Source organism: Heliangelus exortis, chromosome 2 (assembly GCF_036169615.1).
Source record: "Heliangelus exortis chromosome 2, bHelExo1.hap1, whole genome shotgun sequence".
Classification (NCBI taxonomy): domain Eukaryota; kingdom Metazoa; phylum Chordata; class Aves; order Apodiformes; family Trochilidae; genus Heliangelus; species Heliangelus exortis.
Window position 1 is genome coordinate 1,144,466 of NC_092423.1, and position 24,842 is coordinate 1,169,307.

The 24,842-nt window shown below is 53.1% G+C and overlaps 1 protein-coding gene across 1 annotated transcript in view; it reads left to right on the forward strand.

Annotated features, from left to right (window-relative positions):
* Positions 1 to 24,842, forward strand: part of KIF9 (kinesin family member 9) — a 32,020-nt gene that overhangs the window by 2,024 nt on the left and 5,154 nt on the right. The window contains exons 2-18 of the mRNA XM_071734516.1: positions 1,570 to 1,670; positions 2,871 to 3,036; positions 3,254 to 3,360; positions 4,783 to 5,007; positions 7,665 to 7,748; positions 7,875 to 7,967; positions 9,378 to 9,525; positions 10,755 to 10,819; positions 11,781 to 11,858; positions 12,970 to 13,023; positions 13,824 to 13,928; positions 16,477 to 16,532; positions 17,730 to 17,820; positions 18,771 to 18,898; positions 19,679 to 19,858; positions 21,879 to 22,087; positions 23,532 to 23,711. Coding sequence (XP_071590617.1) covers positions 1,575 to 1,670; positions 2,871 to 3,036; positions 3,254 to 3,360; positions 4,783 to 5,007; positions 7,665 to 7,748; positions 7,875 to 7,967; positions 9,378 to 9,525; positions 10,755 to 10,819; positions 11,781 to 11,858; positions 12,970 to 13,023; positions 13,824 to 13,928; positions 16,477 to 16,532; positions 17,730 to 17,820; positions 18,771 to 18,898; positions 19,679 to 19,858; positions 21,879 to 22,087; positions 23,532 to 23,711 — 2,065 coding nt within the window. The 5' untranslated portion in view covers positions 1,570 to 1,574. The remainder of the gene's footprint in view (positions 1 to 1,569; positions 1,671 to 2,870; positions 3,037 to 3,253; positions 3,361 to 4,782; positions 5,008 to 7,664; positions 7,749 to 7,874; positions 7,968 to 9,377; positions 9,526 to 10,754; positions 10,820 to 11,780; positions 11,859 to 12,969; positions 13,024 to 13,823; positions 13,929 to 16,476; positions 16,533 to 17,729; positions 17,821 to 18,770; positions 18,899 to 19,678; positions 19,859 to 21,878; positions 22,088 to 23,531; positions 23,712 to 24,842) is intronic.

Sequence of the window (24,842 nt, forward strand, 5' to 3'; positions counted from 1 at the left end):
TCCTTGCTGCCCCTTGCCAGGGATTAATTTAAGAGCTGAACTCAAACACTTTGAGGGGCTTCTCCAACCACAAGAATCCCAGGATTCCAAATCAAGCACAAACCCTTCCAGCCTGGGTTGGATTTCTGTGTCCTCTGACATACCCCTAATCACCCGAGGGGCATTACCAGGCTGTTCCCAACTTGAAAACTCCATTTTTAATTTTTTTATTTTTTAATTAATCTCATTTTGTATCATTTCTCTGTATCCTGCAGCAGGGGTTGTGTTGGCATGGATGTGGTGCTCAAGGAGAAGGTGCCCTGGGTGCAATCCCCAGGGAACCATCCCAGGGGGGTTGAATGAAGTCTCATAAAATAAAGTTTATTTTAAGAAGAGTCAGAGGAGATGAGGTGAGGGAGGGACCAGAAATGAGAGGAAGGCACAAAAATAGAGAAGGTTTGGGCTGGAGTCCTTGCTGGGTGTCAGCCAAGTGCTGAGCACAGACTGCAGGGAACAGCTGAGGGAAAAATGGGAGCTGCATCTTCCAGAGATCCAAAAATTGTCCCTGATCCTTAGGGAGGGTTTGTACAGGCACAGAATTCCTTTGCTTGGGGAAAACCTTCAGGATCCTGGAGTCCAACCACAAACCCACCCATGTCCCTCATCCCCACATCCCCAGGGCTTTCTCTGAAACCCCTCCAGGGATGATGGGGACTCCAGCCCTGCCCTGGGCAGCCTGGGCCAGGCCCTGACAACCCTTTCCAGGGAGAAATTCTTCCCCAGCTCCAACCTAAACCTCCCCTGGCACCACTTGAGTTGTGCCCAAAGTTCCTCTTGTCCCATCCCTTGTTCCTTGGGAGCAGAGCCCGACCCCCCCTGGCTCCAACCTCCTCTCAGGGGGTTGCAGAGAGCCAGAAGGTCTCCCCTCAGCCTCCTCTGCTCCAGGATCAACACCCCCAGGGCCCTCAGCTGCTCCTCACAACTTCTCCAGACCCTTCTCCATCTTCTCCAGCCCCTCCTCCATGCTCTCCAGACCTTCTCCTTGTGCTCCAGACCCTTCCCCACCTCCATTCCCTTCTCTTTTGGAAGCAGCTGCATGGATCCTGTGGCTCCTTCTCCCATGGATTTTGATCAGCAGATCCTTCAGCCTTGCAGGATCTTTGACCAGAAGAGCAACACCAGATTTTTTATCACATATTAGTTGTCAGACCTGTGGGGTTTTTTTCCATAAAATTTTAAGTTTGGTGTCTGTTAGAAACTATGAAACATTTTGGAAAATCAGATGAAAATAAAGTTGGATCCAGAGCATGCTGTGAGCAGCTCAGGAGCTGGCAGCACAGATCTGGAGGAACTGCCCCCCCTGCAAACCTTCACACCCAGAAAATGATAAAAAAAAAACAAATCCATCTCAGACCCCCACCATCATCTGCTTCATGAGGCAAAGAGAAAAAAACTCAGTGTTGTCCCACACTTTGTGTTTAAACTGAACTACTCCAGCTCCCCCTTTCCTGACAAATGACAAAATTTATTTCAGGGTCTGCAATGTTGATCATTTCCCTTTCTTTTTCTCACCTCCCCCCTCTTCTCCAGGTAAAATGGATGCAGCAGAGAGGCAAATCCAAACCTTTGTGAGGATCAAACCCACGGCTGAGTTTGCTCAAGAGCTGATCAAGTTTGGGCCAGACAAGAAGGTAGAGAGGAAAAGCTGGGAGTGGGGAAAGTTTGGGAATTGGTTTTGGTTTTACCCCTGGAACTGAGTCCTGTGCCCAGGTCTGGAGTCCCCAAGAGCAGAAGGACACAGAGCTCCTGGAAGGTGTCCAGAGCAGAGCCACTGAAATGCTCAGAGGGCTGAGCAGCTCCCTGGGAAGCCAGGCTGAGGGCTTGGGGTTGTTCAGCCTGGAGAAGAGGAGGCTCCCAGGTGAGCTCAGAGCAACCTTCCAATATCTGAAGGGGCTCCAAGAAAGCTGAGGGAGGGCTTTGGACACGGGGGGGTAGGGAGAGGAGAAGGGAAATGGGTTAAAACTTGGAGAGAAAGGGGAGATTGAGGATGGAGATGGGGAAGGAATTCTTGAATTTGAGGGTGGGGAGACATTGGCCTCAGCATCTGTGTTAGATAAAAACCTGAGGCTCTGGGGAGACCTTAGAGCAGTCTTCCAGTACCTGAAGAGCCCACAGAAAAGCTGAGGAGGGACAATTTACAAGGGCCTGGAGTGACAGGATGAGGGGGAAGAGTTTCAAAGTGGAAGAGAGGAGATTGAGTTGAGAGATTAGGAGGAAATTCTTCCCTGTGAGGGTGCTGAGCCCCTGGGTGCCCAGGTTGCCCAAGGAAGCTGTGGCTGCCCCATCCCTGGCAGTGTTGAAGGTTGGATGGGGCTTGGAGCCCCCTGGGCTGGGGGAGGGGTCCCTGACCATGGCAGGGGGGGCACTGGGTGATCTTTAAGGTCCCTTCCAACCCAAACCATGTGTGGTTGATTCTCCCACTCCTGAATTTGGGGTGACATTTGGGTGTGTGTTGATCTCTGGGGTCCTGCTCCATGTTCTCCTCACAGGGCTGGGACTGATCCCTGAGGAACCACAAATCCATCCCCAGAGGTCTCCCTGGGGGGTTTGCTGTTTGTGTCCCCCCTAATGCAAATTCCATCCTTCACCTTCTCTTGCTGCAGGAATCATTTCCCTGGGACACAGAGCTGGGCAGAAAGGTGCAGAGATGAACTCAACCACTTTGGGTTCTTTTTTAGCACATCTGTTACCAGAAAATACCCCCTGCACCAGCATTGCTCCTCATTTCCTGTTCTTCAGTCTGGTTTGGGTTTTTTTTTCCAGACAATCAGTGCTGAAACTCTTCCTGGCAACTTCCCCTCTCTATTTTTTCTTTATTTTTTGGGTTCCAGAGCATAGATATATGCCTGAAAAAAGATGCCAGGAGAGGAGTGGTGAACAACCAGCGCACTGATTGGTCCTTCCAGGTGGATGGAGTCCTGCACCACAGCTCCCAGGAGCTGACCTACCAGACTGTGGCTGAGAGATTGGTGTCTGAAGCTTTATCTGGCTACAGTGGTAACTTATTGCTGGTTTTTAAAAATTATTATTTTGTTGAAAATGGAAGGTTTGACCTGGGGGAGAAATCCCTTTGAGAGAGGCAGAGGTTGAGTGGAACCTGGGCTGGGGGAGGTGTCCCTGACCATGCTGGGGGATGGAACTGGGTGAGCTTTAGGCTCCCTTCCTACCCAAAGCATTTTTTGAGGGGATACTTCTGGTTTTGACTCTTTTCTAGGGACCATCATGTGCTATGGGCAGACAGGGGCTGGGAAAACCCACACCATGACAGGAGCAACTACGGACTACGAGCACCGAGGGCTCATACCCCGGGCTCTGCAGCAGGTACTGGAGCTGGGGGGGCAGAGAGGCTGCAGGGAGGAACCAAAGCACCTCTTGTGTCAGCTCCTGGCACTGTGTGAGCAGTGTGCATGTGTTTTATGGACAGCCCCAGGCACAAATCCAGGCTGGGTGGAGACTGGATGGAGAGCATCCCTGAGGAGAAGGACTTGGGGGTGCTGGGGGGGAGAAGCTCCCCAGGAGCCATCAAACCCCCCCTGTGCTGAGCTGTGTGAGCAGCAGGGCCAGGGAGGGGATTGTCCCCCTCTGGTGCCCTCTGGGGAGACCCCCCTGGGGTAAAGCTGGGTCCAGCTCTGGGGTCCCCATCAGCAGAAGGACACGGAGCTGTTGGAGCCAGTGCAGAGGAGGCCCTGGAGCTGCTGGGAGGGCTGGAGCAGCTCTGCTCTGGAGCCAGGCTGAGAGAGTTGGGGGTGTTGAGGCTGGAGAAGAGAAGGATCCCATGGGGAGACCTTAGAGCACCTTCCAGTGCCTGAAGGGGCTCCAGGAAAGCTGGGGAGGGACTTGGGACAAGGGCCTGGAGGGATGGGAGCCTGCGAGGGGGAAGGGTTTGGAGCTGGGAGAGGGGAGATGGAGAGGAGATCTTGGGCAGGGAGGGAGGGAGAAATTGTTTGGGGTGAGGGTGCTGAGCCCCTGGGTGCCCAGGTTGCCCAAGGAAGCTGTGGCTGCCCCATCCCTGGCAGTGTTGAAGGTTGGATGGGGTTTGGAGCCCCCTGGGCTGGGGGAGGGGTCCCTGACCATGGCAGGGGGGGCACTGGGGGGGATTTAAGGGCCCTTCCAACCCAAACCATTCCATAATCCTGTGCTTCTCTGCTTATCCCCAGCATTCCTTTCCCCCCCTGGTTAATCTGGGATGAAGGATCCTCTCCAACCTGGTTCTCCCTTGGTTTTACTGCTCCATGTCCTGGTGTTCAGAGCACTGGGATGGTCTCAATTACAAATGTTTTACAGGACCAAGGTCCTGTGGCTGCACGGACACATCCTGACACATTCACCTCTGCTCTGAGGGATCAGGGCTGATTTTCAGGCACTGGTTCCCCATTCCCACAAAACCCTCCAACAGGCACCCTGTGGGGTACCACAGGACTCCTCCAAAGACAGCTGGGAGGAATTTTGGAGTCCTTGTTGTTTGCAGAGGTTTTACCTGTTTAATTCTGCCAGCTCACAGCAGGTCCTTGCTGCTTCCCAAACCTAAGCAGAGTTTTTATTCCCAAGGGGTGGTTGGAGCAATCCCACTGGAGCTGCTGACTCAGCCCTGAGTCAGGGAACTGCAGCACAAACCCAGCTCTGGGCAGCCTCATGCACTGCTCAGAAAGTTATAAATAGCACCCCTGGGAAGCCAGAAATAGCTGAAAAAATGGGGTCTGTGCATCAGCAGCACCACTGACAAACACTTGGCCTTTGTTTCAGGTCTTCAAAGCCAACACCCAATCCTTGGAGCCCTTCCTAAGCATCCGAGTGTCCTACCTGGAGATCTACAACGAGACCTTGTCTGACCTCCTGTGCTCCCCCAGCAGCCCTGGCAGCTCTGAGACACAGCTGGCTGTGGTGGATTGCCCACAGGGTGTTTATGTCAGGGGACTGTCTGTCCACTCAGTCACCCACGAGGAAGATGCTCTCAGTCTCTTCTTTGAGGCAAGAAAAAAAAAAAACAAACCCAAACCTGAAGCTTCAGCTGATTGCTGGGTTTGTTGGCTGAGCTGAGGGAGGTGGCAGAAGAGCAGGAGCTGGGTGGACAGGGTGGGTGGGGAGGGGTCCTGCCCTCTTTGTTGTGTTTATTGTGAGGAGAAGAATGGGGAATGCTTTGGAGTTCATGTTTTTCTTAGGAAAGTTATGGAATCAGAGAATAATTTGGGTTGGAAGGGACCTCCTAAGCATCTTCCCATGGCTCACTCCCTTCCTACAAAACCACTTTGGTTTTCCTCTTCTGGGATCATGGGATCAGAGAATGGTTTGGGTTGGAAGGGACCTCCCAAGGTCCCCCAGTCCCAGCCCTGCAGTATCAGGGACACCCTCACCCAGATCAGGGTGCTCAGAGCCTCCTCAAGCCTCACCTTGAACATCTCCAGGGATGAGGCCTCAACCCCCTCCCTGGGCAGCCTGGGCCATTTTTCCATTCATGGGAAAGAACTTTTTCCCAACATCCAATCTAAACCTTCTCTAATTTCAAACCATTCCCCCCATCCCATCCCTCCAGGCCCTTGCACACAGCCCCTCTCAGCCTTCCTGTAGCCCCTTCAGGTACAGAAAGGTCACTTTTAGGTCTTCCTGGAACCTTCTCTTCTCCAGGCTGCACAACTGAATATCAGCTGTCCCCAGATGGACAAGCAAGAAGGTGACAGTGTGTGTGGGAGGTGGGTCTTGATGCTGGAAACTGTGGCACAGGAGCTGCTCCATCCCTTGGAGAATTTAAAATCATAGAATTATTGAATCATTTGGGTTGGAAGGGACCTCCCAAGGTCCCCCAGTCCCAGCCCTGCAGTATCAGGGACACCCTCACCCAGATCAGGGTGCTCAGAGCCTCCTCAAGCCTCACCTTGAACATCTCCAGGGATGAGGCCTCAACCCCCTCCCTGGGCAGCCTGGGCCATTTTTCCATCACCCTCCTGGGACAGAACTTGTTCCTCACATCAAGAACTTTTTCCTTACATCAAAATGCCCCTTGCACAGAGACTCTGGGAGATCTCTCTGGAAAAAAACCTGGTTTTAGGGTACACCAGAGCAATTCTGGAGTATTTCTTATCAAGCCAAGTGACAGAGGACACATTTTGGGGTGAAGCCACAGAACTCAGGAGCACTGGAGATTGCAGGCAGCACCAAAGCAGTGAGGGCAGGCACAGAAAATACCTTCATTTCAGAAAACTTCCCTGAAATACCAACCACCTCACCAGCCCCTTCAGCAGCCCAACCTCTCAGGCAGCCCTAAAATTTGGTTTTCTTACCCTGGTTATCCCCTAAGGGGGTTGGGGAGTGACTTAGTGCAAAATATAGAATATTTGGGATCCTTTTAGACCCACCAGCTGACCCACATTGGAATTCCTGCCTGCAGAACACATCCCAGCTCAGTGAGTGCTCCAAGAGGAGTCCCAGCAGTGTCACCTTTGGCAGGCAGCTTGGGGTGGTGGGGGCACAGGTCAGATTTTACAAGCAGGAATGTTCACACCATTGGGTTGGCTTTGTGAGAGGAGTTTGTTTAATTAGGTCAGCATCTTCCTTTTTCTTGTGGGTGCTTTAGTTCCTGGAAAACATGACTAAATAGCTGGTTGTGTTTGCAGGAAGCATACTCCTACCAGGACCCATCTGGTGTCCTTAAAATCCTGCAGTTGCCTTTGGAATGACAGTGTCCCCACGAGGCTCTGGGGTTTGGAGGAACTTCCAGTTTCTTTTTTTCAAGAGGAGAAGGATGATCCTGCAGCTGAACTGCAGATCTGGTGCCAGGAACTCATGCTTGGGATTCCACCCAGGCCCAGGGCTGAGTTCTGCCCATGGTTCAGAGGAAGCAGCAGGTTCTGGGGGGGCTCTGGGGGGGCTGCCCACACCCCTAGGGTTTTTCATCTCTGGGGTTGATAGGATTTACCTGGAGATCTTCACCCCTGCTCTTGGGTTTGTGCTCCCTGTGCTCTCAGAGCTGCTGAGCTGTGAGGTACTGTGCTGTGAGGTTTCTGTGCTGCAGGTACAATCCTTTGGGTTGGAAAAGGCCCTTTTTCAGCTCATCCAAACCAACTGTTTAAGCCAAGGCCACCACCACCCCATGTCACTTGTTCCTTGGGAACAGAGCCTGACTCCCCCTGGCCCATCCTCCCAGCCTTGCCCTCCTCCCAAGCATTTACCACATCATTTTCCAGGTGCCTTTCTTTTCCTCTAAGTGGGGAATTCCCTCCCAGGTGGGGAGCACAGCTCTGGGGCTTTTCTGTGATATTTGAAGCTTGGGGAGCACATTTAGGTTGTTTTTTGTTTTTTAAATCATGAAGAAACTGAGCCAGCCAGGGAGGTGTTGCCTCTGTAGAAAGTTCTCCCTCCACACTTGGATGAGCTGAGCCTCAAAAGTGGAAACACAGAGGATGTGGTAAAACTATTATTATGGTCAAGAGTGACCCTCACCCACACCCCCTGACATGGGTTGGGTTGGAAAGTGAGGCAGAACCTCTGAGCTCCTGCTCTGGATCCTCCAACCAAGCCCTGGGGGTTCCAGCAGAGTGAGGGTTGGACCCCTGCTTAATTAACTTTGGGGTTTCTAATTTCCCTCTCTGCACCCCATGCAGTTTAACCCTTGCCTGAACCTTCCCTTGCAGGGGGAGACCAACAGAGTGATGGGAGAGCACATCCTGAACAAGAACTCCTCCAGGTCCCACTGCATCTTTACCATTTACCTGGAGGTAAGAGCTCCAGCAGTGTCTGCAGGGACTCAAATACCTCAGGACCTTCATGGGTTTGTCTTTTTTTACTGTGTTCCATCTAATCTGCTGCTCACTACATCTCTTCCACTCTTCCCACCTCCCCAGTCTCATTTCAGAGGTTTCTCAGATGTTGGGTGCATTCATTCTAAAATCAACTTAATAGACCTGGCAGGCTCAGAGAGACTGAGCAAGACTGGGGTAAGTAATGGGAGAAATATTTCAGGCCAGGGTTGAGAATCCAGTACTCAGCATGGTGGAGGTGAAATTCTGGGTTTTCCCCCCCAAAAGAATTCAGCTCATGGTAAACAGGACAAGCTGTGAGCCACAGGAACCCATCAGAGGGTGCTCAGATGTCTCTGGTTCCTCAGTCTCCATGGCTGAGCCTCCCATCCTGCCTGGAGCTGACCCTGCTCTGGCAGGGCTTGGGCTGCACCATCTCCTGAGCTTCCTTCCAGCCCTTCATGTCCTGGGATTTCTGGGATCTGCCTTCCAGTCTGACCCAGGCTTGGTTAATTTGAGGCACTTCTCAGAGATCCTCTGAATTTCTACTTCATTCCCTGAGTGATGGTGCAAATCCCCCATTTTTGGTCATGGAATCATGGAATTGTTTGGAATGGAGATCTTTAAGATCCTGGAGTCCAACCCTTCCCCATCCCCCCCAGCCCATGTCCCTCATCCCCACATCCCCAGGGCTTTCTCTGAAACCCCTCCAGGGATGATGGGGACTCCAGCCCTGCCCTGGGCAGCCTGGGCCAGGCCCTGACAACCCTTTCCAGGGAGAAATTCTTCCCCAGCTCCAACCTAAACCTCCCCTGGCACCACTTGAGTTGTGCCCAAAGTTCCTCTTGTCCCATCCCTTGTTCCTTGGGAGCAGAGCCCGACCCCCCCTGGCTCCAACCTCCTCTCAGGGGGTTGCAGAGAGCCAGAAGGTCTCCCCTCAGCCTCCTCTGCTCCAGGATCAACACCCCCAGGGCCCTCAGCTGCTCCTCACAACTTCTCCAGACCCTTCTCCATCTTCTCCAGCCCCTCCTCCATGCTCTCCAGACCTTCTCCTTGTGCTCCAGACCCTTCCCCACCTCCATTCCCTTCTCTGCACACTCTCCAGACCCTCAATCTCCTTCTGCTCCTGAGGACCCCAGACCTGACCCCAGGATTCCAGGTGCTCCTCCCAGGTTTCTGGTCACAGTGGGCAAACTCTTGAAGCTTTCTTAGAGCATGAGGAGCCAACAGCTGGAAGCTCCTCAGCTCCCATGGGACATTTGGTACTGATCAGAAGAGAAACCACAGCAGCCCTGGAAGCAATCCAGAATTTACCCTTTGGGAAGGAAGCATGGCAGCAATCCAGAATTTACCTTTTGGGAAGGAAGCAATCCAGAATTTACCTTTTGGGAAGGAACCAATCCATAATTTACCCTTTGGGAAGGAAAGGCAGTGGTCCTGGTAGACTCATAGGGATAAAATGAGGTCTCTGGAAGGGATTCCAGGTGAAGGAAGCTGCAGATGGTGAATTGGTTGGGTCTGAGTTACCTCCTCCCAGCTGTACCCTCTGTAAGGCTCAGCCAGAGCCACACACTGGGGCAGCTTTCTGCTTTTTTCTGTTCTTTGCAGTCTGAAGGGCAGGTTCTGAAGGAAGCCTCATACATCAACAGATCTCTGTCCTTCCTGGAGCAAATCATCATTGCCTTGGCTGATCCCAAGAGGGATCACATCCCCTTCAGGCAGAGCAAGCTCACCCACATCCTCAAGGACTCTCTAGGTAAGAGCAGTTGGTTACAGCAGCCCCAAGGAATTCCTAGAAAACAGTTTCAGGGAACACACCACGTCCTGAGGCCAGGACATAGAAACACATGGAACTCATTTGTTGTTCAAAGCATGTCTGGTTTTCCTCATCAAATAAAACAGCAGGAGACAGTATGAGGCCCACACTGAGCCAGGACAAATTCACAGATTCGTAGAATACATAAAAAAAAAAAACAACTCAAACCCAAACCCAAACCCAACCCTTTGCAGATGCTCCTGCTACAGATGAGAAACCCAAAGCTGTGGCGTGGCATAAACCCACAGGAAAGGTTCTCCTGTGGGAATGCAGGCTGGAGACATCTCTGCTTCTCTCCTTCCCTTGGAATCATCTAATCCCAGATTGCTTTGGGTTGGAAGGGCCCTTAAAGCCCACCCAGTGCCCCCCCTGCCATGGTCAGGGACCCCTCCCCCAGCCCAGGGGGCTCCAAGCCCCATCCAACCTTCAACACTGCCAGGGATGGGGCAGCCACAGCTTCCTTGGGCAACCTGGGCACCCAGGGGCTCAGCACCCTCACCCCAAACAATTTCTCCCTCCCTCCCTGCCCAAGATCTCCTCTCCATCTCCCCTCTCCCAGCTCCAAACCCTTCCCCCTCGCAGGCTCCCATCCCTCCAGGCCCTTGTCCCAAGTCCCTCCCCAGCTTTCCTGGAGCCCCTTCAGGCACTGGAAGGTGCTCTAAGGTCTCCCCATGGGATCCTTCTCTTCTCCAGCCTCAACACCCCCAACTCTCTCAGCCTGGCTCCAGAGCAGAGCTGCTCCAGCCCTCCCAGCAGCTCCAGGGCCTCCTCTGCACTGGCTCCAACATCCCCATGTTCCTGCTGGTAGATTTAGACTCCAGGCTTTTAAAATCCTCTGGTCCTGTTTTCCTAGTTTCAGGCTTTCCCAGTTTTTGTTGCCATTTTCTTCCTCCCCACTGCCACCTGAGGAACACGTTTGACTTTTATTTTTCCATCATTCTGTGTCACTCTGCCCCCAGGGGACCCTCAGAGGACACTTCCAAACTGGCTGGGTTCTTTGCTGCTTCTTTTTTTCTCTTTCAGCCAGCACATAATACAATACATTCCAGAAAAGGAAACAACAACTTAAAAGGAAAACCCAAACCAACCAAACAAAAAAAAACCCAAATGATATTATTTGTTTGTGATTTGTATTTTGTTTTTAATGAACTTTATTTTTTTTTCCCCAGGTGGAAACTGCAATACTGTCCTAGTGGCAAATGTCTGTGGGGAAGCTGAGCACATGGAAGAGACTGTAAGTCCATTTCTGCATTGTTCAGGTCTGGTTCCTGCAAGTGCATTTCTGCATTATTTAGGTCTGGTTCCTGCTCCTCTTGCAGCTGGGCACAGCTGGGCTTAAAGAAGAGTCTCTGGAGGGTGCTGGCAGGAGGCCCAGAGAAACCTCCTGCCCAATTCAGCAGAGAAATTGAGCTCAGCTTCTCTCCAAGGCTCAGAAAAGAGTTTGCCCTCCCCAGCCAGCTCTGTGAGCCAAACAGGAGTGGTCACTGGCCCAGAGGAGAAACGAGAGCTTGGAGCAGAGCAGCTGAAATCCAAATACACTGAGTGGGGCTGGGTCAGCTCTAGGGTTGTGCTTGGTGGGTTCCTCACACACCCAGGGGCTGGAATTGCACCAATTTCTGCTGGATCAGGAATCAGGGATAATCTTCCACCTGTGGAACCCTGAAATTGGTGCCAGCCTCACTGGGTGGACTGGGTCAGCTTCAGCACAGCTCAGGGAAGGGGAACACTTTGCTCCTTATTAATAAAGCTAAAAAAAAAAAATAAGCTTTTAATGCAGTTGTCTTCAAGCAGAGTTGGTTTTATCACCCCCTGAGCCAACAGCTGCTGTGAGGAGGGTTCCAGGCTGCCAGGGCTCACTCTGCAGATCCCCCCAGTGCAGGAATTCAGCTCCAAGGACACTGCTGTGGGATTTGGAGTTTTCAGGGGATGATATTGGGAGCAGAACTGGGAGGAGGTGTTTCTGGGGGGCACACCAGGGGCTGTCCAGAGGCAGAAAAGGAAAGCCAAAGCCATCATCTGAAGCTGGCTGATGGCAAATGTGCTCCTGGGATGAGAAATCCTGCACTGCTCCCTGCAGTTACATTGCTTTTGTGTTTCTGTCTGCTGGGAGCTGACAGGACTAAGTAGAAACAGCTTAGGAAAATGATGTCCTTGCCAAGCTCTCTTTCCAGTCACTTCCCAACCATGTTTTGCAGTTGTCTTCTCTGCGTTTTGCTGCCAGGATGAAACAGATCTCCACGGAGCCACTCATCAGGGACAGACATGACCAAGAGGTATGGAGAGAAGGGGGAAGGGAGAAGGGAGGTGGGCTCAGGGTCATGAATATTTAGAGCTTAAAACCTTAAAAAAAAAAACCTTGAACCTTAAAAACCAGAGGGCAATGCAGTAGTTTAATGAATTACCACCCCCCAGCCAAGCTGGCACTTGCTGAATTTAAAAGAGATCAGTTTGCCAGGGGTTTGATTGCTATTTAATGACACTTACCTTGAGTGTGCTGCAGGGTGCAGGCATGCAGGTGGTCACAACCTCCCTGCCAGCTGGGAATCCTTTCCACTGCATGCACAGGAGTCCTTAATTTTCCTGATAAAATTCAGCCTTCAAAAATGTTGTGTTGAGGAAACCCCCTCCAACCCTACCTGCATCTTTACAGGGGGCTGCTGGTGGCACAACCTTTTTTTTCCACAATTCCAAAACTTGTTTAAATGTAAACATAATTTAAAGAAAATGATCATAATATTTTAGATATCCTGAGTGCACTTGCACAGGTGAAACAGCTCTGGGAATTCCTGGGAACCCAAAGAATGAGTTTGGAATGATCTGATCCATAACACAGGAAGGGGGTGAGATCCCTGCTCTGTTTCCTGGTCTGATCTCCCTGGGAAGCAGAGAGACAGCCAGGGAGTTTCTTCCAACAGAAGATGGGCAACAAATTGGCTTTTCAGCCCCTTTCAGTTTTGTTGAGATGTGGGGAGTGGAGAAGAGCAGCCCAAAGAGGAGCTCTTGAGCTTTGGTGCCCAGGTAACTTCCCAAGTGTCCAACTGGCACTGAATCCCAAGGAGATTTCTGCACCCACACCTCTCTGGAAATACCTTTTAAACAGTGAATCCTTGAAACTTGTCCATGTCCTGGAGAACCTCAGTGAAAACCAACCAGGTGGCTCAGGGTGACTCCTCAGGCACTGCCCCAGGACACACCAGGAGCTCTTGGGAGCTGATCAAAGGCAAAAGGATTCCAAGGATCAGAGCTCTGCTGGTGCAAACCTGGGAGCAAATCCAGAGGGAGCTGACACGTGGCTGGCATGGGCTCTCTCAGCCAGTTCCATGCTGCTTCTCAGGTGGTTTTCTCTCCAAGATCACTTGGTCACTTCTCTGGTTTTCCTTCTAGGAGACCCTGAAGGAGATTCTGCTGAAGCAGGAGCTGGCCATGCAGGGCAGCTTGGTAAGGATCAGGCTGCACCATCTCAGATGGGACCTTCTTGAGGCTCTGGCAAGGTCTTTGTTTTGCATTTAACTCCCTGTCCAGTGGGATTGAATTCTTCCTTCTGCTTCCACCACTGTCTTTTGGGGTTTAGGTCAAGTTCTGCAGGTCCCATTGGGCTGTAGCTTCAGTCCCCAACCACTGTAGATGTGTTTTTTTTTTTTTTTTCAGGGTCTTGAAGCCCTCTTGTTTGAAATCTGAAAGGGATTGCATTGTTCCCAGTGTGCTCCCAAGTCCTGTGTCCTGTTGACTTTTAGCCTTAAGAAAAGGAGGCTGAGGGGAGACCTTGTGGCTCTCTGCAACCCCCTGAGAGGAGGTTGGAGCCAGGGGGGGTCGGGCTCTGCTCCCAAGGAACAAGGGATGGGACAAGAGGAACTTTGGGCACAACTCAAGTGGTGCCAGGGGAGGTTTAGGTTGGAGCTGGGGAAGAATTTCTCCCTGGAAAGGGTTGTCAGGGCCTGGCCCAGGCTGCCCAGGGCAGGGCTGGAGTCCCCATCATCCCTGGAGGGGTTTCAGAGCAACCCCTGGGGATGTGGGGATGAGGGGCTGGGGGAAGGGTTGGACTCCATGATCTTAAAGATCTTTTCCACCCCAAAATATTCCATGACTCCAGGACTCAAATAATGAGAAATCAGAAATTCCACCCCAGACTTCCCTGGGCTCAGCAGAACAACCTCAGCTGTTTTGCCAGACTGGTGCTTGCTTTTTTTTTTTTTTTTTTTGTCCTTCACTGGTGCTCAGCTGCTCTCCTTCCTCCTCAGACAAACCGGTCCCTGGTGACTTACGACCCTCTGAGTGACACCCAAATTGCAGAGATTAAGTCTCAAATCCATAGATACATTCAAGGAGAAATTGATGAAATTGATGTAAGTAGCTTTCTGCTGGAGAAGAACCTCAGTACCAGTTCCATCCCATTTTACTCCCAGACAGAGGCAATGAGAATGTGTTCACCCCCCAAAGCACTGCAGAACTGTAATTTTTTTTTTTTTTTTTTTTTTGTGTGTGTGTTAAGGATTTTCTCCTTGTTTTTATTCCATTTTTGCTCCTTTTTTTTGGGTGGGGGCGGGGGCCTGAAGCTCAAGAAACATCTTCCTCAGTCCTGAAACCCTCAGAGTTGGTTTATTTAGAACCCCTTTAAAGAATTAGTATCAAAATTTGTCCCCTGCTGATGTCAAACTAAATCTTTGCAATGCCAAAGGACGCCCAGACTTTTAGAGAGAGGTTCAGTAGGGCAGAGTTCCTCAGCTGGACACTGCCCTTTGGCTGCAAAATGATTGCAGAAAGGGACAGCAAAAGCCCTGCAGGCAGAGATGTTCCCGTGGGGGCAAGCAGGGGAACCACCCAAATGTGAGAAAATTCAAGTTCTAAATGTACAATGTGAGATAAGGTGAGGTTAGGGAGAGCAGCATCTGTGACACCAGTGGGGAAGCTGCTGGATGAGATATTCCTGTAGTGGGAACACAGCACCTGAGGAGCTCCCTCTCATTTCTTTGTTACCTTCAGGTCCTTGGTAGGAACAACCCCAACCCCAGGCAGGGCTGGATGGATCCATGGGGGGAGGTTCTGGAGAGGATGGACCCATGGGGGGAGGTTCTGGACAGGCTGGATCCATGGGGGGAGGTTCTGGACAGGATGGATCCATGGGGGGAGGTTCTGGACAGGATGGATCCATGGGGGGAGGTTCTGGACAGGACGGATCCATGGGGGGAGGTTCTGGACAGGACGGATCCATGGGGGGAGGTGGGGTTGGGGGTTGACTCAAAAAGATTCATCGAGGGTGTGAGCAGCAGCAGGGGGGCAGCTGGGGGAACTGGGAGCACTGGGATCAGTCCTGGGCCCAATCCCTTCCCCAAGGAGCTGGGTGAGGGGATGGAGTTTCCCCTCAGGAATTCCCTGGGGATCCCAGGCTGGGATCTGGCTCTGCTGCTCTTCAACCAGAGCTGGAGAGGCTGGAGAGCAGGGCTGGAGCTCCTGGACTGCAGTGAGGCCAAGGACCTGGGGAGGAACAACCCCGACCCCGGGCAGGGCAGGGCAGGGCAGGGCAGGGGGTGTCCTGCTGGAGAGCAGCTCCATGGAGAAAGCCCTTGGAGTGCTGGTGGGCAGGAAATCCTCCCGGGGTCAGCAATGTGCCCTGGGGGGCAATGGGATCCTGGGGGGCATCAGGAAAAGTGTGTCCAGCAGATCCAGGGAGGTTCTCCTCCCCCTCTGCTCTGCTCTGCCCTGGGGAGAGCACCCCTGGAATCCTGGCTCCAGTTTGGGGCTCCCCAGTTCCAGAGAGCCAGAGATCTACTGGAGAGAGGCCAAGGGAGAGCTGGGAGGGTGCTGAAGGGACTTGAGCATCTCTGGTGTGGAGAAAGAGTGAGAGCCCTGGGGCTGTTGAGGCTGGAGAAGAGAAGGCTGAGAGGGGATCTGCTGAATGTCCATCAAGAGCTGAGGGGTGGGGGGCAAGAGGAAGGGGCCAATCTCTGTTCAGTGGTGCCCAGGAATAGGACAGGGAATCCTGGGCTGAAGGGAGAACATGGGAAGTTCCAGCTGAAGCTGAGGAGAAACTTCTTGGCTGTGAGGGTGAGGGAGCCCTGGCCCAGGCTGCCCAGAGAGGTTCTGGAGTCTCCTTCTCTGGAGCCTTTCCAACCCCCCCTGGATGTGTTCTGTGTGCCCTGCCCTGGGGGATCCTGCTGGGACAGGGCTGGCACTGGAGCAGCTCTGGGATCCCTTCCAGCCCCTGGCACTCTGTGATTTCTTGCCCAGAAGTGGCACAGGTGATGTTCCCCAGTTCCTCCCAGCCCAGGGATGCTCCCATCCTGATTCCCAGCCCTGGCACAAGGACAGCTCTGCTGGGTCCCCTCACCCAGGGTTTTGTGGGTGGGTGCCCAGGGTGGGTTACAGGGAGGAGCTGTGGGTGCTGAGCTCCACGTTTGCCCTGGGAGGTGAAGGTTGGGGGCTCAAATGTCCCATCTTGGGAGGCTGGGAGTGAAGCCAGGATGGCCCTGAACATCCTGTGGTTCCGTGATTCCCTCCAAGTTCCTCTTTCCTCCCTCTGACAGGCAGGAGAGGAGCAGAAAAAGGGCTTTATGTGGAGGTGCCATTTCCCTGGGGTGCCCCGTGGGCTTGGGGTGGGTGTGGAGCAGGGACAAGAGAAGGCAGAATCTGCACTGTCAGGAGGCACCATCTCAGCAGTTTGTCAGATGCTTGTAAATAATTCCTGGTCCTGATGGCTCTGTGCTCACTTATCCTCACTCTTTAAAACCCCCCTGGGAGGGAGCAATGTCCCCACCTCCAGCGTGGATCTTGGAGTGCAGGATCCTGGAGTGAGGGCACCCAGCAAGTGGAGAGCAGAGCCCTCAGCACCTGGAAGGTTTCCAGATCATCACAGAGATGCTGAGCTGTACCCTCACTGTCACCTCTCTTCCTCAGATTGTGAACATCAAGCAAGTCCAGGAGGTGTTCAGGCAGTTCAAGCTGCTTGTAAAGTAAGAAACCCCCCAGGGTGATGAATTCCACAGGAAGGTTTAGAAATCCCACCAAGCTTTGTGCTATCAAAACACCAGAACATTGTTGAGGAATCTTTGTTAAGACAGGGAATAACTGGAGGAGAGAAGGCTGAGGGGAGACCTTAGAGCACCTTCCAGGTCCTGAAGGGGCTCCAGGAAAGCTGGGGAGGGACTTGGGACAAGGGCCTGGAGGGATGGGAGCCTGCGAGGGGGAAGGGTTTGGAGCTGGGAGAGGGGAGATGGAGAGGAGATCTTGGGCAGGGAGGGAGGGAGAAATTGTTTGGGGTGAGGGTGCTGAGCCCCTGGGTGCCCAGGTTGCCCAAGGAAGCTGTGGCTGCCCCATCCCTGGCAGTGTTGAAGGTTGGATGGGGCTTGGAGCCCCCTGGGCTGGGGGAGGGGTCCCTGACCATGGCAGGGGGGGCACTGGGTGGGATTTAAGGTCCCTTCCCACCCAACCCAGTCTGGGGTTCTGTGAACTGAAACCCCAAATCTGGACAAATTCTGCTGACCTTTGTGAGCTTCCAGTGCTTTCCAGTCCCATTCAGCAGCTCTTGCTGGTGAGAGGGATGAGATGATGGGAAAGCAGAAGTCACCATGGAAGCTGGAGGAGCCCTCCAGACACCTCCATGGGCATTTCCAAGCAGGCACTCTCTGGTGTGTGGTGTGGGGTGGGAGAAAGGGTGGAAGTGGCTATGTGAAGATGTCACCAGTGCTCCTGGGTGGGTTTGGTCTGTATTTCTCCCTGCTGACTGCAGGGCTTGGGGTACATGACCTTTAGAGGTCCAACCCAAATGATTCTGTGGTTCTGGTGAAGCCTCCTGACCGTGTGTGACCTGTTCCCTTCCAGTCAGATTATCACTCAGTGTGAAATCCCTGGGTTAAAGGTGATGGAAGTGAAGAGAGGTGATATCACTTGATCTGGACCCCTAAAAGCTTGTGTTTAGTATCAAAATAGCCATGAAAAACCTCCCAGGAGCCCTAAAGGCATCACAGGAAAGGAAAGGAAGAGGAGAGTGGGGAAAAGTCACAGTGGGTTTGGGAAAGAGCAGAAGGAGCAAGGTGGGGGGTTTGGGATGGAGATGACAGGTAAAATACTGTGACACTGGCAGAGATCTCAGCTTTGGAGGTGTGAACTCAGCCTGGAACCCAACAATACTGAGGTGTTTCCTTCCCCAGGCAGCAGGAGCATGACTTGGAGGCCAGGTTACGGAACCAGTACGTTCTGATTGACATCAATGACTTTGCTTCTCTTGCTGCTCTCCAGCAGGTAACACCCCAGAACCCAGCTCAGAGCTGGCTCCTTTGCTGCTGAGCCTTCAATTGCCTCAAATTCTCAACCTTTCCCCTTTGGAATCCAAAGTAAAGTGGGATGAGTGTGTCCAAAGAGCAGGCAGGGAGCAGAGGTGCCCCCGTTGGGTGCTGTCAGCAGAGGATGAGGCTCCTCAGCTGATCAGAGTCATTAAGGAAAGGGGAACAAAGAAAATATGGACTAGGAGGTGACCTGGCTGTCAATCAGGTGGGCTCAGATCCCTTTGGGGGAATCCTCACCATTCCTGCAGCACAGTAACTGTCTCTGATGTGAACCCTCACTTGAACTCCATCCCTGGAGTGTATCAGCTGCTTTTCATTCCTTATTTCCATCTGGGAAATATTTTCTCCCTGAAGTGGTGGTTCCCTTGCCCTTTTATTCCCAACCAAGTGGAGAAAGCCATCAGTCTCTGTTATGCAGCCATGCACTTGTCCTGTGGGCCATCTCAAGGTGCTCTGCATTTTTGGGAAGGAAGCCAAACAAGAAATATTTGAGTAACAGAGAAGCACGTGGGCTCTAAAAGACCTGGCTGAGCCTTTAAAGAAGCAGAAAACAAAAGTGAGATCAGATTTAGGTGGATTTTAGCACTTAATGGCCCCTCTGGTGGACACAGTATGAGGAATAGTCCAGGAAACATCATTCTCTTCACTCAATGAGGACTTCTGAGGGTGCTTTTAGGTCTGTGTTGTTGTTGTTCTTCAAATTTATTCTTCCCTGAAGTGGCTGAAACATTCAGCATGTGAATCTGAGGATATTTTTGGCCCTGTTTTAGGTTTTGCTTCACTCTTAGAGGTGTTCACTTTGAGTGAACAGCCAGGGGGGAACAGCAGCCAGGCAGCGGCTGTAGAGCTGTTGTCATTTTCACAGCTCCAAGGGTGCTTCCTGCTCCATGTTTTCCTTCTTTCCAGGCTGGTGTGGTTGATGTGGATGGTCATTTGTTGGAAGAAGAGGATGGATGGGATTTTGGAGCTAGAACTGCTCTTTCATCCACCAAACATGCTGAGAGGAGGAAATCCAGGAAAAGCAACGACCCCAGGTGAGCTCAGTATCCTTGGAGCTTTCCCTTTTCCCTCAGGAATGTCATCCCAGGGACCTGGTCTGCTCAGGCCCATGGAGGAGATGAAGCCAGCTCAGGGAATGTGGGGAAGTCCTTGGCTTTCCTCAGGGATAACACTGGAGCTGGGAAGGGTTTGTGGTGTCCTTATGGCCAGCAGCAGCACCAGCAGGAGGATGCCAGGGGAATGTGTGTGCTCAGTAAACTTCTGTGACAGAATCCCAGGTGGTTTGGGTTGGAAAGGATGTTAGAGAGGAACCACCAAGGCTTTAGGAGCCACTTGACACGGGGGACTCCTCTGTGTAGGTTTTTTTTATTATTATTTTTTGAGGGAAATGGGAGGAGGTTGGGCACACTGCATCTCTCTGGAGTCCTCCTGTCCCCTGCAGAGCTGAGGGACAGGAACAGAGAGTTGGGCTTGATTTAGGTGTGGGGTGAGGTCAAATCCCAGGGGATTCAGTTTGTAGGTTCCTCTGGAGGCACAGAGGGTTTCCCTGTCTGCAGAAATGCCTCAGCACAGGCAGGGTGGGACTGGGGAACCTTCTCAAGAATTCCACTCCAGCCTGGGCTGATTTCTGTAGAGGTTCCTACACAAAGCAGGCTCTCTAGGGAGTAAGGGTTTGGGAGAAGAAGGCTGACCTTATTATCCCTTCTGAGCAGATCTCTGATGAGAGCAGCAGTCAGCAAAGCCAGCACCTCCAGCACCTTTTGCTTCCAGTTTCTTATTCTGAAGGATTAATGACTCTTTTTTCCCCCCATCAGGAAGGAAGGAATGGAGACCTTTCCTTTTGGCAGAGACATAACTGGCCCTGCCCCATCAGAAAACCAGGGAATCATTTCCCCCAAGGATCTGGCTGGGAAAGAGGGAGCAAGGAAGGACCCAGCCAATGCTGAGGCAGAGCTCTCCAGATCAGCTCCTGGGGAGGATTCCCAGCAGCCCAGGTGAGCTTTTCCTCTCAGGGGGGACATCTCCTTACACCTGAGTGATCTCTTTGTGTCCCCCTAAAACAAATACCTGCTCCAAAGGCAAGAGGAGTCAGAGATCTCCATTGCTTGGCTGCAGAGATGCAGGGTAGGGGCTGGATGGATGCTGCACCCAATTATGATGGTGGGGATCATCTCCAGCTGCTCTGAGCTCTGTCCTGATCAGTTCTCTGTTAACTCTCGTGTCTCTGAAAATGTCAACACCCTCTGCTCTTCAGTGAGCAGTGCAAGTGCAGAGAGACCTCACAGAATGGAATCGTGGAATTCTTTGGGTTGGAAAACACCTATAAGATCATGGAGTCCAACCTTTCCCCCAGCACTGCCAAGGCCACCACCACCCCATGTCCCTCAGCATCAGGGCCAGGGGCTCAGCACCCTCACCCCAAACAATTTCTCCCTCCCTCCCTGCCCAAGATCTCCTCTCCATCTCCCCTCTCCCAGCTCCAAACCCTTCCCCCTCGCAGGCTCCCATCCCTCCAGGCCCTTGTCCCAAGTCCCTCCCCAGCTTTCCTGGAGCCCCTTCAGGCACTGGAAGGTGCTCTAAGGTCTCCCCATGGGATCCTTCTCTTCTCCAGCCTCAACACCCCCAACTCTCTCAGCCTGGCTCCAGAGCAGAGCTGCTCCAGCCCTCCCAGCAGCTCCAGGGCCTCCTCTGCACTGGCTCCAACAGCTCCGTGTCCTTCTGCTGCTGGGGACCCCAGAGCTGGACCCAGCTTTACCCCAGGGGGGTCTCCCCAGAGGGGAGCAGAGGGGGACAATCCCCTCCCTGGCCCTGCTGCTCACACAGCTCAGCACAGGGGGGGTTTGATGGCTCCTGGGGAGCTTCTCCCCCCCAGCACCCCCAAGTCCTTCTCCTCAGGGATGCTCTCCATCCAGTCCCCACCCAGCCTGGATTTGTGCCCCCTCCATGTGTAGGACCTTGCACTTGGAAGTGCAGTTGGAAGAGGTCAGGCAGGGAAGGCAGCACCCAAAGTTTTGCTCTGAGCAGTCTGGACTGAGGAACGTGGAGATTTGCAGCTGCTTTCTGCCAGCAGGTGCAGAACAACCTTGCAGAGCACAGAGCCCCATCCCTTGGAGGTGACAGTCCCCTGAGACACCTTCCTTCTGCCCAGCCTGCTCTGTGTTGGAGTAAGAGCTGGTGTTCTTGGAGGCTCATGTGCATCAGAACTATTTGATGGATAAATCTTGGGCTTGATGACCTAAAATGTCTTTTCCAACCCAGAGCATTCTGTGATCTCCTGGGGAGTGAGGTTTCTGGGTAAAAAACTCCTTCTGCTCAGGCCCTGGGGGAACATGGCATTGGGATGGCCCAGGACAGTGGTGGGGTCACCATCCCTGGAGGGATTTAAAAGGCATTTGGAGCTGGTCCTTAGGGACACGGGTCAGGAGTTGACTGTGGTGTTGGTCACAGGTTGGACTGGATGAGCTTGGAGGTCTCTTCCAACCCAAACATTCTGGGATTCTGTGGGTGTTAAGGTTGGCCCAGAGATGGTACCAGGGATTCTGGGGGGGTGAAGGTACCAGGGATGGTACCAGGGATTCTGGGGGTGTGAAGGTACCAGGGATGGTACCAGGGATTCTGGGGGGGTGAAGGTACCAGAGATGGTACCAGGGATTCTGGGGGGGTGAAGGTACCAGGGATGGTACCAGGGATTCTGGGGGGGTGAAGGTACCAGGGATGGTACCAGGGATTCTGGGGGGGTGAAGGTACCAGGGATGGTACCAGGGATTCTGGGGGGGTGAAGGTACCAGAGATGGTACCAGGGATTCTGGGGGGGTGAAGGTACCAGGGATGGTACCAGGGATTCTGGGGGGGTGAAGGTACCAGGGATGGCACCAGGGTGCAGCTGGCACAGCCTGAGCCTCACAGGGGCCACTGAAATCCCATCCCCAAAGCTCAGCTGTGGCCACCAGCAGTGTCACTCTGCAGGGCAGCAGAAGCTGACCTCCCCCTGGCTGTCTCCAAATTGTTTTGCAGTTCCCCTCCATCCAAGCCCAGGGCATTTGAGCAGTTTAAGGAGGAGTCTGGCAGGGAGCTGAACCAGATCTTTAAGGAGAACAAGAGCATCCTCCGTGCCAGGAAGAAGAGAAGCAGTGCAGTGGAGCAGAAGATCAACCTCATCAAGAGGGAGCTGCAGGACACCAAGGAGGCTTTGGAAGCTCTGCAGCAGGAGAGGATGGAGCATGGTGAGGCTCTGGGTGGACACTGCCAGGCAGAAGCTGACAGCAGAGAGGGTTCTGACCTGCTTCCAAAGCAGTTCTGGTGCTGAGACCACCACTGGTGCTTCCTGGGGCAAGAGGACAGCCCTGCCATGTGGGATCCAACACCACTGCTCCACCTGAGGCCTCCACATTTCAGCTCCATTGAGTTGTGCTACTCAGGGTTTACACTGCTGAGCTGAGCTGCTGGTTCATAATCAGAATGCTAAGGATGGTTTGGGACCTTCACACTCACCCAGTGCCCCCCCTGCCATGGTCAGGGACCCCTCCCCCAGCCCAGGGGGCTCCAAGCCCCATCCAACCTTCAACACTGCCAGGGATGGGGCAGCCACAGCTTCCTTGGGCAACCTGGGCACCCAGGGGCTCAGCACCCTCACAGGAAAGGATTTTTTCCTGATGTTCAATCTAAATTTCCCCTTTGAGTTTGAGGTTTTTTTCTCCTCTCTTAAAGTTTCCCCCCCTGTGCTCTGCTGAGCCCCCCCTGCAGTGCTGTGCCCAGGTCTGGAGTCCCCAAGAGCAGAAGGACACAGAGCTCCTGGAAGGTGTCCAGAGCAGAGCCACTGAAATGCTCAGAGGGCTGAGCAGCTCCCTGGGAAGCCAGGCTGAGGGATTGGGGTTGTTCAGCCTGGAGAAGAGGAGGCTCCCAGGTGAGCTCAGAGCAACCTTCCAATATCTGAAGGGGCTCCAAGAAAGCTGGGGGAGGGCTTTGGACACGGGGGGGTAGGGAGAGGAGAAGGGAAATGGGTTAAAACTTGGAGAGAAAGGGGAGATTGAGGTTGGAGATGGGGAAGGAATTCTTGAATTTGAGGGTGCTGAGACATTGGCCTCAGCATCTGTGTTAGATAAAAACCTGAGGCTCTGGGGAGACCTTAGAGCAGTCTTCCAGTACCTGAAGAGCCCACAGAAAAGCTGAGGAGGGACAATTTACAAGGGCCTGGAGTGACAGGATGAGGGGGAAGAGTTTCAAAGTGGAAGAGAGGAGATTGAGTTGAGATATTAGGAGGAAATTGTTTGGGGTGAGGGTGCTGAGCCCCTGGGTGCCCAGGTTGCCCAAGGAAGCTGTGGCTGCCCCATCCCTGGCAGTGTTGAAGGTTGGATGGGGCTTGGAGCCCCCTGGGCTGGGGGAGGGGTCCCTGACCATGGCAGGGGGTTGGGACTGGGGGGGCTTTGAGTTCCCTTCCAACCCAAACCATTCCATGATCTGGATGTGTCCAGGGAATGAGCAGCACCTGAGCAGGTTCAAGGGTTCAGCAGAGATTTCTGTGTTTGCAGAAAAGGTCTGTAAGGAAATGCCAGCTGTGTGGTTAACCTCAACATAACAGGGTAACTACCCTGTGGTTCCAAGCATAATGACTTCTTCATCCCTCTCCACCCTCAGCAGAAACCTTCAGTGCCTTTTCTTCCCCTCCAGGACTGTATGTTGATGAGAGAGGTCAGATCATCACTGATCAGGAGGAGTTCTTCCTCACAGAGAAGCTGAAGGAGCTGCAGGAGGAGCAGAGGGATGGCTGTGCTGAGCTGCAGGACCTGCAGGCAGAGATCCGAGAGCAGCAGCAGCTGGTGGATCAGTGCAGGAGAACTCTCATCTCAGGTTGGGGTCACCAGGGCAGGTCCTGAAATGGCACCACTTTCTCTGGCAGCAGCTTGGTGCTGAAGAACTTCACGCCCAGGCTGTGGATCTGCCAAGCTCATGTCATCCTCTGTGCTCATGTTTCTTGGTGCCTTCCAGGTGTGGTTTTTCTGGATGATTTGGGGTTTTTTTAACTGGGCTGCTGTGGATTCTCTCTGACATATAACAAGGATGTGCTGCCCCTGGGTCACACCTCTAAATGTGAGGCTGTGGCTGAAAGCTTTTCCCAACAAAGCTGACAACAATGCTCCCCCTGATGGCCCTGCTGAGAGTCATGGAATTCTTCATTTTGGTTGGAAAAGATCATGGAATCCAACCCTTCCCCATCCCCCCCAGCCCATGTCCTCATCCCCACATCCCCAGGGCTTTCTCTGAAACCCCTCCAGGGATGATGGGGACTCCAGCCCTGCCCTGGGCAGCCTGGGCCAGGCCCTGACAACCCTTTCCAGGGAGAAATTCTTCCCCAGCTCCAACCTAAACCTCCCCTGGCACCACTTGAGTTGTGCCCAAAGTTCCTCTTGTCCCATCCCTTGTTCCTTGGGAGCAGAGCCCGACCCCCCCTGGCTCCAACCTCCTCTCAGGGGGTTGCAGAGAGCCAGAAGGTCTCCCCTCAGCCTCCTCTGCTCCAGGATCAACACCCCCAGGGCCCTCAGCTGCTCCTCACAACTTCTCCAGACCCTTCTCCATCTTCTCCAGCCCCTCCTCCATGCTCTCCAGACCTTCTCCTTGTGCTCCAGACCCTTCCCCACCTCCATTCCCTTTTCTGCACACTCTCCAGACCCTCAATCTCCTTCTGCTCCTGAGGGGATGGACTCACTCACTCTCTATGTCCTGATGGGGCCATCTCAGAGGTAAAATGGGGTCACACAACACTGGGATTGCTCTCAGGGAGGTTTCACCTCCTGTGCCCCTCCTGACTCCCTGGATGGAGAGCAGTGCCAGTCCTCAGCTCCCTCTTCCTGGTGGCCCAGCTGTCCTCTCAGGGCTCTTCCCACCCCATGGGCAATATCCCAGAGGATAACAGCAGAGAGAATTCCTGCTGGGAGTTCTCCCTGCTTATTATGGGATGGGAAGAGCCTGGGCTTTGCTTCT